The sequence below is a fragment of the Nuphar pumila genome, chromosome 1 (assembly GCF_984573655.1).
Source record: "Nuphar pumila chromosome 1, dmNupPumi1.hap1.1, whole genome shotgun sequence".
NCBI lineage: Eukaryota > Viridiplantae > Streptophyta > Magnoliopsida > Nymphaeales > Nymphaeaceae > Nuphar > Nuphar pumila.
The window spans coordinates 177,811,763-177,824,813 of NC_143249.1; the positions used below are offsets into that span (position 1 = coordinate 177,811,763).

Genomic DNA, 13,051 nt, shown 5'->3' on the forward strand with positions numbered 1-13,051 from the left:
GGTTAATGTGCTTGTGGACATGGGATCACTTCATAACTTCATTAGAGAAGATCTTGTGCACACGCTCAAATGTGAATACAAGAAACATCATCTCTTTGATGTGATGGTGGTCAATGGCAACCACCTCAAGAGCACTCACATGTGTGCTAATGTAAATCTCAATCTCAAGGGGTCCAAGTTCAAATTGGACTTGTACGTGCTGCCCATGAAAGCATATGATGCTGGTCTAAGAGTCATTGATGCAAGAAGGGCACCCCATGGCGTTTCTCAGCAAGCCCCTTTCAAACAGGGCCAAGGCATTATCAACTTATGACAAAATGCTCGCCATCATGCTTGCCTTAGAGAAGTGGAGACCATACTTGTTTGGCCGCCACTTTGTGGCCCAAACTGATCACAACAATTTGAAATGCCTTATAGACTAACACATATCCACTCCACTTCAACAAGTGGGGCAACCAAGATGATGGGGTACAAGAGTCCTAAAGATGTCTGTGACTTGCAAAAGTGATGGAGGAAGAAGCGGAACCGGACTCCGAATCAGATCCGAAGGAGGATGAAGGGTTGGATCATGACATTTCATACTATGCTTTGACCGGTGCTTCAGTCTCAAAATCCATGAGGGTGGACAATTTTTTGAAATGAGCGGACTCCGCCTAGGCACGAGGGTAGTTTAGTCATTTATTATTCTTATATGTAATTTTATGTTTTTTCATATATGTATAATTACATATATGTGCATGTGTGATTTGTTATGTGAAATCATGAAAACATGCTCATTTATTATATACACACACGTGTGTGTGTGTGTGTGTGTGTGTGTGTGTGTGTGTGTGTGTGTGTGTGTGTGTGTGTGTTGCTTTGCTTTTGGGATTTTTCTAATTTTAATTGATTATTTTTTTTTATGTGTGTGTGTGTGTGTGACTTTGTTTCGGATGAATTTTTCTAAAAAAGCCTGAAAGCATGTTTTGTATTATGAATTATGTAATATGTTATTTATATATGTATGCATTATTGTTCTTCTTAGAAAGGTTGGAAGCATATTTTGTTGATTATATTGAATATGTTTTGAATATATATACTTTGTGTTTATAAGTATATATATGTATATTATGGTTATGTATATTAATATATTTTGTGAAAGCATGTGTAATTTTGTACTTGCGTAATGAAAACATCTTATTAGTAAAAGAATTAAACATATTTTTATGTATATTTTGTGTACTTTTTTATATTTTAATTGGGGTACCGACTAGTCCCACCTAGTCCTCGACTAGTTTTTTTTAGGGGTCTACAAACTAGGCTCCACTTAGCGCTTTTTTATTATATAGGGCGCACCACAACCTACCTACGTAGCATCCACCTCACCAACTTTTGCACCCCGCGTGTGGAGCGAACACACTCCATAGCGGGGAGTGATCTCGACCCACTGCAATAGCTCCAACCACACGTGCGACATACAGTAGCCAAGTAGCCAACCACGCTAGCTACGACACAACATGCACAATCGCATTGGCGTCAGAGCGTGTGCGTCATCACGTTGTGCACAACCACAATGCCTAGGCTACTGCACACCATAGAGAGCGTCATTGCACGTGTTGTAGCGCGTGATAGAACCCACACACCACCTTTGCACACACATGCATAACCCCACACACACGGCTATAAGCGCACACACATGAGCACCGCACAGGCACAATGCCCACGTGCGTGCACTTGTGCGCCGTGACATGGCGCCTTGGGTTATTTCCGCACCACCTTGGATTTCCATCCAATAAGGCTTAGTTGGCCAAGTTGTTAGATCAAACCACACTCCATTAGTGGTTTAGATCTAGTGGTTTTGGTTGCATGGTTTTGACTTTTGGAATGCCTATAAATAGGCTATAAGCTCACGCACATGAGCGCACAGGCACTATGCCCACGCACGTGCACTTGTGCACCGTGACATGGTGCCTCGAGTCATTTCAGTGCCATCTTGGATTTCCATCCAATAAGGCTAAGTTGGCCAAGTTGTTAGATTAAACCACACACCATTAGTGCTTTCGATCTAGTGGTTTTGGTTTTATGGTTTTGACTTTTGTAATGCCTATAAATAGGCCTCTCTAGTTCATTTTGTATGATATAGAAATCTTTGAAATTGAATTGAATATTTTACGGAGTCTCTCTCTTAGGCTACTTAATTAGAGTAGAGGGCTTTCAAGCGTTAGGCCAGTCGAACTGGTTGGAGAAGTTAGCTCATATTTGAGCTACCTTCCTTTGCCTAAGGGAGGCTTGTAAACCGGGCCTGCGTGCCCTGGTAATTTGTGTATGTACCTAGCCAAAGGCTAGCCGAGTCCCCCTATTTTGGCCTTGTATTTTATTTTTTATTTTTTTTTGTCTGTGAGGTCACCTTGTAAGTCTTAACCTATTCCCTAGTGTCCCACGTGCTACAAGGACACAAGCACACACTAGGGAAGTTTTACACTGCTTTATCCTAGTGTTAGTTCATCAAACAATAGCCGAGCAAAACGAAGAGCGTGCACTCATAAACATGGTCCTAGCCATCGGTCCTAGCGGTATCCCACCAATTGGTATCAGAGTCAATGAGGACTTTGCCTCCCTTCACAAGTATGTGGAGGAAACTAGGGGACTGTTTGAGGATTCAAACATAAGAATGATGGAAAAGATGGCTATATGGATCAAACTTTCACGAGAAGGATGGAGGGCATAGAGACCATCCTCACCCAAGCTATGCAAACCCTATTAGATAGATCCACTAAGAGGGGCACTCCAAGAGCCACCACCTATACACGAGTTAAGAGGAAGCCTCTATACTTGGTTAACACCCATGGGAGCATGATGATTTTGGCTATAGCCTGTGCAACATCCATCGTACCCTGAACATGGAGCGAACACACTCCACAACAGAGAGTGATCTCGACCCACTGCAGCGGCTCCAACCACACTTTTGACATATCGTAGCATACATTGTGTCAGTCGGGGCACATCCCGTGTTAGCCGCGGCATATCCTGTGTGTGGCAACACATCGCACATGACGACTTTGGCACCACAACATGCATGTCATGATACTGCTCACCCGCAACATCCAATCTACCGCGCACCACAGTGTGTGGCACCCTACAAAAGGTGTTGTAACCCCTGTGTGTGATTGCACACAGCGAGGGCGCGCTCTGTCATGCATGGCATAGGACACCACAAGTCCAAGGTTGTGACTGGGTGACTATAGCCTAGTTTGGATGCACCTAACTTGTTTCACTCATGTATTTTGAGATCTGTTTCGTGTGGTGGGTTGCTTGTTGATTGGGCATTGTCTGAGCCCATTTTTTGCTTAATGGAGGCTTGTAAACCGGGTCTGCGTGCCCTGGTAATTTGTGCTTGTACCTAGCCAAAGGCTAGCCGAGTCCCCCTATTTTGGCCTTGTATTTTTTTTTGTGTGTGTGAGGCCACCTTGTAAGTCTTAACTTATTCCCTAGTGTCCAACGTGTGCCAAGGACACAAGCACACACTAGGGTGGTTTCACACTTCTTTATCCTAGTGTTGGTTCATTAAACCATAGCTGAGCACAATCAAGAGCGTGCACAAATTAACATGGTTTTACCCAACGGTCCTAGCGGTGCCCCATCACTTTGTATCAGAGACCATGAGGACTTCACCTCCCATAGCAAGTATGTGGAGGAAACTTGGGGTCTATTAGAGGATTCAAACATAAGAATCATGGAAAAGATGACTACCATGGAGCAAACTTTCACAAGAAGGATGGAGGGCATAAAGACCACCCTCACCCAAGTTATGCAAACCTCTCTTGAATAGATCCAATGAGAAGGTTACTCCAAGAGCTTCACCTGAGCCACGTCATGGACACATGAGGCAAGAGGAAGCCTCTATACTTGGTGAACACCCATGGGAACATGATGATTTTGGCCATATGACCATGCATGAGCTCTTCACTTTTGGAGGTGGAAATCCGCGAGAATGGTTGTATAAGTCCCAACACTAGTTTATGTGTCATAATGTCCCCATGGACATGCACGTGGATGAGGTCATTGCCAAGTTTGAGGGTAGTGCACTAAGGTGGTACCATTGGGTGGAGTTGATGAAGGGAAAACCCACATGGCCCCAATTCCAAGGTCTTTTATCTTGTTTTGGCCCCACCCCAATGATGAACAATGATGTGACCCTCAAACAACTCAAGCAAAAAGGGTATTTGGAAGACTATCAAACTGAGATTGAGGAGTTATGTGCTCTCTTGCCACGTGGATCAAAACACACTTTGGATCCTATGTGGGTGGACTTTGAAAAGACTTAGCCACAAATGCAATAGTCTATGTATTTTCCAAGTGTTTGATTTCGAAGAAGAGCCCAATGCTCTAAGTCACACTGATTTCACAAGTGAAAAAGAATATGACGAACCAAACAGAGAGTATAATGCCTTATCCTAAATTTTGGGACCTCATTCTATGAAAATTGGAGGGAAAATCAATGGAGTCAAGGTAAGGGTTCTCATAGACATGGGTGCTATACATAATTTCATCCAAATGAGTTTGCTCAAGACCCTTGGAAAGGTATCATGGGATTTTAAGAACATGAGTGTATCCTTCCAAAAGGGTCAGGGGATGATCACTTTAGGGGCCTCATGCCCCATGTCTAAAGAGGAAAATGAATAGAATTTGATTTTAGACCCTTCTCTCTTACGTTGTTTTTTTATTATTAGAGGGCCATTAGGCGCAAGCTCAGGCTGAGCTTTGGCTAACGTTGGCCGATCAGATTGATCAGACAAGCTAGATTGGCTAGCTCATCGAATCAGGTGGCTAGAGGCCAATTGGATATTCCTTGGCCACAATTTTCCTTTGTAGTAATTACAAGGGTTATCTTGGATGCACAAAAGCAAGAGGATCAGAGGTGCAGTGTTCACAGTGAGGAGCAATTGAGCACCTAATTTTTTGGCGATTGTGCAATAAGTGGAATCCCTACCACATTAATGATGAGCTTTCGTTCTCTTTTCCTGTGCTTAATTGCATAGATCACATGTTTAGAGCTTTGATCGCATTTATCTGAGCATGATACTCGATCAGATCTTAGTGATCATATCAGATACACATTGCAACATTTGCTACGGTGATTAGTTGCAATTACGATCTTTTGATCATAATTCTAGCCAACTTCGATCGTGTGAGTATGAACGAACCCCAGATCTATGATCTTCATCATTGGAACTTCATGATCACGTCCTTAGATGAGTAATCACATGGCGTTCACAAATCAGCCTTTTGCACACTCATGGCACAAAGGCACATGCGCGTGCCAGCAACCATTGAGCTTCCTACAACTTTTTCGGCGAGTTCACCAACAAACTTCTCAGATCTGTCAGCATTTGGGCACATGCATATCCTTTAAATGTACCTCTAACACGCTACAACTTTGCGCACAACAGCTGCAACCTGTAGCATAAGGTTGCCAAACTAGGAAGCGGGAAACGATACGAGAAGCGGAAGCGAGGCATTTTAAAATTTATACGAAGCAGGAAGCGAAGTTTCAATTTAAAAGCAAAATATGAATAAAAAATGAAGCAATATGGAATCAAACAAGAAACAAATAAAAACTAAAATAAAATTGATCATTCTTATATTTCATAATTTTTTTGTAAAAGAGTTAAATTTTTTGTTAAAATCTAACAATGTTGGTTACCAATTTAAAGAAAGTACATGGAAAGTGAGTGAAAGCGTGAGAGAATATATATGAAAAAGATGAAAAGAAATGTGAGAAAAGTATATAGCATAGATAGACCATGGATATGAGAAGCATAGAAGAAGCGTGGGGGAATCGAGCTTCCCATGAAGTTTCGGAAGCGAGGAGTATCGCGCTTCCGAAGCGAGTTTCGGGGAAGCGGGCTTCCCACCTACTTAAGAAGCTTCAGGTAACTCTGTTGTAGCATATTGTTGCATGAGCAGCAAGGCGCATCCGACCCTTCCTAGCGCTTTTTAACCATCTGCAGGATTTTCACTGGAAGCGATCGGAGATCTGCCAACAACCACACTCTGGAACACCTTTTGGGACAAGGAGCGTCAGTGGATTCATCACCAATTGCTCTAGCGTCAGTGACCCCTTATCCCACACGCACAACCCTGTGCGCAGTAGCAAAGTCACAACCACCTGTGGCAGAGCCTTTGGAGGCTTCCATCCTCTGCTTCGAGCAATCAACGCGACTCTTCAATTCCTCCAACAACTAGCACCTTTCAATGCTTTGACATTGGATCGTTGGAGGTCGACTATCGCGTCAGGCGGTTAGTATTTGTCCCTCGACGCACCACAGTAGACGCAACATCCACTACACTAGCTGGAACATCCCGGGCATGGACCGAACACACTCCACAATGAGTGATCTCGACCGGCTGCAACAACTCCAATCCGCACGCCCGACGTACTGCAGCCAGTTATGGCACACTCCGTGCACAACGGTGTTGGCGCCACAACATTCTTGTCATCACGTAATGCCCATGCTACTGTGCAGCACAACACGCGTCACCGCACACATTGTAGCACATAATACCCTTAAAAGGGGGCACTCTGCCATGTGCGACACACCAACAAAGTGTGTGCACAACAACAATTACAGGGTTATAGTCCTATGATAGGGTGACCTGAGCCCACTTAGGATCCCACCCAGTCTGTTACTCCCGTGCGTTTTGAGATATGTTTTGTGTGTTGGGTTGCTTGTTGATTGGGCATTGTTGAAGCCCATTTTGGCCCATAGGAGGCTTGTAAAACAAGGCTTGCGAGTCCATGTAATTTGTGCTTGTACCTAGCCAAAGGCTAGCCGAGTCCTCCTATTTTGGCCATGTTTTTTATTTTTGTGTTGTGTGAGGCCACCTTGTAAGGCTAAACCTATTCTCCAACATCCCATGTGCGGCAAGGACACAAGCACACACTAGGGAAATTCTATGCTGCTTTGGCCTAGTGTCTCCCATATCTAGTATGAGTTGAAAACTAAGGGACTATACTACTGGAGGATTCAAACATAACGAAAAGATGACTACCTTGGATCAAACTTTCACAAAAATGATGGAGGGCATAGAGACTACCCTCAACAGCCTCACCCAAGCTATTGAACCCTCTTGGATAGAACCAATGAGAGGGGCACTCCAAGAGCCTCGCATGAGCCGCCTCCTAGACACATGAGGCAAGAGGATGCCTCTATACTTGGTGAACACCATGTTAAATTGAATATATATATATATATATATATATATATATATATATATATATATATATATATATATATATATATATATATATATATATATATATATATATATATATATCCCCACCATCTAGGCAGGAAAATAGGGTCCTAGGCAGTGGCATTGCGTAGTGCTGATTTTGACGATTAAGGTCTTGCCTTGAATCCTTCTATGCTTTTGTCACCCATTTAGAGCTTGTTACATGTTTGTTTCGATCCTTTTTTCTTTTTTTGATGCATGACCTTGATTTCTTTATGGTGGTAATGCATCTTCTATTCTTTAGTCTCACAATGTGTACTTGGTTCTTGCTTTTTCAATGGACATATATACCCATTGCTCAATGGGGTGTCAAATTTCTGTAATCTTTTAACCTCCTTATAAGTTTCAGTTGACTTTTTCATTTTGCTTTTATGATCTACTTCATCTTGAAACTTGTGTGGCATTATCATAGTCATCCTTTCTTCTTATAATTGCACAACTAGATGGGTGGTCCCTTCATTTTGATGTCTTTGGGAGGTGTTTGGCTTTCATCACAAATTCATTGGATTACATTCATTCTCATTGTCTTGTTGAATATAATACTCAAGATGTTCTTTGTCATCTTCAAAGAATTTAAGTTCCTCCATAGGATTTGTTGGAACGATTGTCATGAGATATAGGCTAATTTGTGTTGCTGATGTGGTCATCATTTGTATGACTGGTAAGGGTTTGGTTGATTTAGGGTTTTGAACAAGCTCGATTTAAGGAGTTGTTTGAATCAAGAATCATGACGGTCAGTGAAGATTTGGATTTATTACACATTCTTCTTCTTTTTTTTTGGAAATGGTATGAAGATTTGGATTTATTACACATTTTTCTTTGATTTTTTGGAAATAGCGCTATTTTGGCATCAGATTTAGATTTCTGCTTGCTGTGACTAAATTGGTAGTTTTTTATGGCTGCAACTTGATGCAGTCAGGTTGCTTTTGTTTTTGTGTAAGGAAGCCTTTAGAAGTGGTATTTTGACCTAATTTGGTGATATGTTGATATTTGGTTGAGTTTTTGAAGGTGTACGTGGGACGTTAACTGCATTTTTTGGGTATCAACATCTCTTTTGATTACTGTAGTCATATTGCCGGCATAGTTTAGCCTTTGTTCTGTTATGAGAGACTGTGAATCTGAAAATAGTTGTGCATATGTGTGATTTTGGAATTTTCTTGCATAGGCATGAATCTTGAAGTCTTTGGTATATTGATTTGTGCCTTTCAGTATTGTGATATTAGGACAATGTGATAGCCATTATTCTTGGTTATCTCGCTGCTGTTATTGCTGGTTGTGTGAAGGGATTTGCTTTGTAGTTTAGGGGTTGGTGTGAGATGGAGGAATCTATCCAAATTATCCCAATTAAACTAAATGAAATAATTTATTCCTATTGGGCTAAGTGTTTGGATGGTACCAAACCCAAGCCAAAGAAGGTTATACAAACTATGATGATATCATAGAATGGGAAAAGGACAATGCTAAAGTAAAATCATGGCTCCTGAATCCAGTGGAACCAAATATTGCAGTCAATATTATGAAGTATGAGGCAGCTAAGAATACTTAAGAGTTAATAAATGCTACCTACCTCATTTACCCTCATTGATGTTTGGAAAGTTGATTTTGGGAGATGGGAGTGGAGAATAGAGTGGAGATGGGCCTTTTTCAACTACACCCTCACAAGGATGTAGTCGACAACTCCACTCCCATCACCCATTTTCTTCTCCACTCCCATCACCCCTCTCATTTCCTCTCCAACACCGACTCCCAAATAGAATCTGAGTGTGATTGCTATAAAGAATATGGTCATATGTAGATTTCATGTCCTTTGAAGAAGGAAGCAGGAGCCTTTGTGGTATCTTCTAGTGGAGAGGACTCTAAACCTATGGATGGTGGTAGTGGTACTCAAGGCACCACTTCTTCTATGGCAAGCTCCTAAGATTACAGATTTTGGAGCAAATGCATCAGTAATCCAACAATTACAGCCCTTGGCTCAGTCAGCTATTGTTACCCCTTTTTTTGCACCTACTTCCTCCTCGGGTATTGCCTGTGCAGGTATCTCTGATATCTATGATGTGTAAATTTTCGCATTTCTGTTGGGTTATTCATGTATCAAAGGTTGGATGCATTGGATGCATTGTGTTTGCTTCATATCTTGAAAGTAAACTCCCCTACTTCTTTGGTAATGCGTATGCAGGTTTCTCTGATAGTTTTTTTGGTTGGCTGATAGACTCAGAATCATCATGTCATATGATTGCTCATGAGTCTTGACCTAATCAATTGCTATCTATGCAATGGCCCGTTATGAGAAGGAAAGTTGGATGTATTACTTTCGGTTCATATCTTAAAATATTGTGTTGTGCAAAATTAGTTACCAGGGAGAAGGATTGGGATTGTCCATAGAAGGGGAGATCTGAACTAGCTGGATATGAGTTTACAAATGAAACCTGCAGTTAGTCGTCCTAGATGAGTCTTTGTGGCACCAAAGTCTTGGGCATATATCCAGTTCTAGGTTGCTGTAATTGGTGTCCTCAAAGAGTCTAGATGGGTATAGGATGGTTGTGTCGAGTTATGTACAGGAGTGTGAATGTTGTAGATGACTTTGAGTCTAAAGATAAAAGAGACTGATAGTCCTTTTGATCTTGTACACTCGAATGTGAGGGGTCCCTAACTAGCTTTCTCTAAGGGTGGTTTTGCATATTTATCACCTTTATTGACTATTGTATAAGATATATTTGGGTTTATTTCATTAGAAATGGAAATGAACCTTTTGAGATCTTTAAGAAATTGTGTTATGATTGAAACTCAATTTGCTGCTAAAATCAAGATTCTTCGCACTGATTTTGGAGGTACGATTCATGCTTAGATGAATTAGGAAAATTCTTGTTCTGTCACACTTCCAGCCATATGGGAGCTTGATCACTACTTTTTAGTGGCTATAATGATTAAGTGTCTTCATAATGGTTAATTGATGAGGATAGTAAACAAAAAACTTTGTTATGTTTAATTGATGAACATTGTAATTAAACCTTATGGTTTTCACATTAATAGTTCATGCATGGATTGATTGGCCTTTACCTGTATAACTTTCAGTTGCATTATATATCCTATTTGCGAAGAAATTTCATTTCATTTGTGTGAATATCTACAAAGCGCCTTTTTTCCCTATGTTTACTTTTTCTTGTTATTTTGTTATACCATTATGGCTCTAGAACTTATCGACATAAAATAATTGAGAAGCTAAAGATATACTTCTTTTGTTACAGTATAGCAAAGACAATGGAGCGTTATCAAGCTTACATAAATCATGAAAAGGATCTGATCAACAATGAAGAAGAGGTAAGACTTTAATAGCGGTGTTGCTTTGTAAAATAGCTTGGTCCCTTAGTATATTCTTATTTCAATCTGTTATACTCAAAAGGAATTATTAAATTATTATGGTTACACAAAGAAGTGTTTATTAATACATTCAAAACTACATGTGTAGCACAATTCATGATTACCAGGTTAGGTGGATTATTTGATCTTAGGAGTTTAATCATTTCTTGATGTGTGTGTTGCAATATATCACCACCATAGTAGCATTGTGGTGCGCATTTAGTACCTTTTATATGCATTTTGATGAATTTGTGCTTGTCACATGAGACTATTAAACATGCCTCCCTAGAAAACACTTTCTATTTGCTAATTAGTTGTCATAAAATGTTAAGAAGAACCATGAAAAAAAATTGCAGAAGTGAGTTGACTGAGTCAATGTCTTTAAGGCTGTTAGTGTTCTTCAGTTCATTTCTTTGAGCACAACATTATAGTCTAAATTTGGAAGTAATGCAAAGAGTGCTTTTTTACTATGTGCACAGGTCGACTTCTGTTACAGTTTATAATACGATTAACCGAAAGAAGAATGTTGTTTGTAGATAGAGGAAGCTTTTGTCTGTGGCTATTGTTTGAAAAAAGAGACCTCCTAGACTTAAACACGTGAGTAATATATATGAAGTTGCCAACACAAAGATAAAGCATCATAGCAGTGTATGACGTTTACTGTAGTTGGCATAACACAACACAAGACATCATAGTGCTGTGTGTAGGCACGGAGGAGAAAGCTAAACAACCAACCTTTTGTGTTGATTGTAATATAATGTCTATTGCTCCTTTTATAGTGAAGTCAAGTAGCTTTCTAAGAACAATGTCTAGTTATTGTAATGGATTGCTTAAACTATTTTTTAGAAATTAGCTCAACTTTTTGCAGTGTTTAGGTTTCACATGTCATAAGTTATGTCAGAGCAATGACTCACGACAACGCAAGTGGGCGGATTAGAAGTTGTGGGTCACAACCATACACGCCTTGAGGATGAAGCATGCAAGAAACATATCGGAGTGTTAAGATTAAGATAGGAAGTGGCATGCAGTCTGTAAGTGGTGGATCTGTTCCACATGGTAGAGGGTTTGGGAAGAGCAGAATAACAGGATTTTCCATGGCCTTACCTCCCAAGACACAAAGGTCTTGTGTGCGATAGCACCGATGTCATGTTGACCATCAAGGCGGTGTGGCCGTGGTTACAGGCCATGAGTGGATCAATACTCATAGTCGCCATCATCTGTTTAGACGAGATGTGGAACCCGATTCACACATATTTTCTTGATGTTTCCCTGCTCTTGTATAAGGAATCTCATCCTTATACTTGAATCATGTGTGATTCTACTACTGCTGCTTACCACTCTTTAATGAATTCTTTTCCTTTCCTTTCTTTAAAAAAGAAAAGATTAAGATAGGATTGGAGTTATGCCAAGTTTGATACACATAATGAAAAAGCAAAAGGGGAGCCATTGGGGGCTCCCACATGGTGTCGTTGGGGGTCCCAACGACTCTATGTGGGACCCCTAATGCATGTACGAAAATATTTAAATAAAAAGAAAAGGAAAAAGATAAAAATAAACTATCTATTAAAATAGTTGTTTATAGAAACAACTATGTAAAATAACCAAAATACCCCTATTATATATATGCATATATTTTAACACCCCCTCAAACTTTACGGGGAGATGATCAAAAGTTTGCTAAGAAGAAAAATAAAACGGGGAGTAGGAAGAGCTTTTGTAAAGTTCGCCAACTAATAATATGATGTGACATATGGCAGGGTAATTGTTCCTCTCATATATTCATCACTCATAGTGGCAGTCCATCTCTATATGTTTGGTGCGCTCATGGAAGTTGTAATTGCACTTTTGTTATCGTAGCATAGCTGCGAAGGATCAGAGATGACTACAGATATCTTTGAGAAGGCTTCGTAATCAAACGAGTTTCATAGTGGTAGTTGTCATAGCCCAGTATTCAACTTCGGTAGAGGATAGTGAAACTTTTTGTTGCTGCTTGTATCTTCAGGCAATCAGAGAATCTCCTACAAAGACAAAAATCAGTAGTTGAGATTCTATCATTAAGGTTGCCTCTCCAATCAACATCAGTATAAACTAGTAAATTTAATTATGAGGATGAGGATAAAAATAGCCCTTTAGTGATTGTATTTTTTATGTATCTGACGATTCTTAGCACCGCACTCATGTGAACAATTGTAGGAGCATGTTGAAACTGGCTAGCAGAGTAAACAACATGAGCAATATCTGGTCTGGTAATGAACAGATAGGTGGGAGAGTCAATGAGTTGTCTGTAGGGTGTAGGATCTTCTAGATGAGTCACATCCTCCAGTTTTAATTTAACATTGATCACTTTAGGAGATTTTACCTTTTTATCATTTGAAATTTCAGATTTAGTACATATATCTGCAGCAAGTTTCATTTGAGA

The 13,051-nt window shown here is 40.3% G+C and overlaps 1 protein-coding gene across 4 annotated transcripts in view; it reads left to right on the forward strand.

Annotated features, from left to right (window-relative positions):
- LOC149851417 (protein VERNALIZATION 1-like) overlaps positions 1-13,051 on the forward strand; it is a 65,974-nt gene that overhangs the window by 9,836 nt on the left and 43,087 nt on the right. For all 4 annotated transcript variants that reach the window (XM_090000642.1, XM_090000630.1, XM_090000636.1 and 1 more), the window contains exon 2: positions 10,521-10,593. In XM_090000642.1, the coding sequence (XP_089856768.1) occupies positions 10,521-10,593 (73 nt within the window). The remainder of the gene's footprint in view (positions 1-10,520; positions 10,594-13,051) is intronic.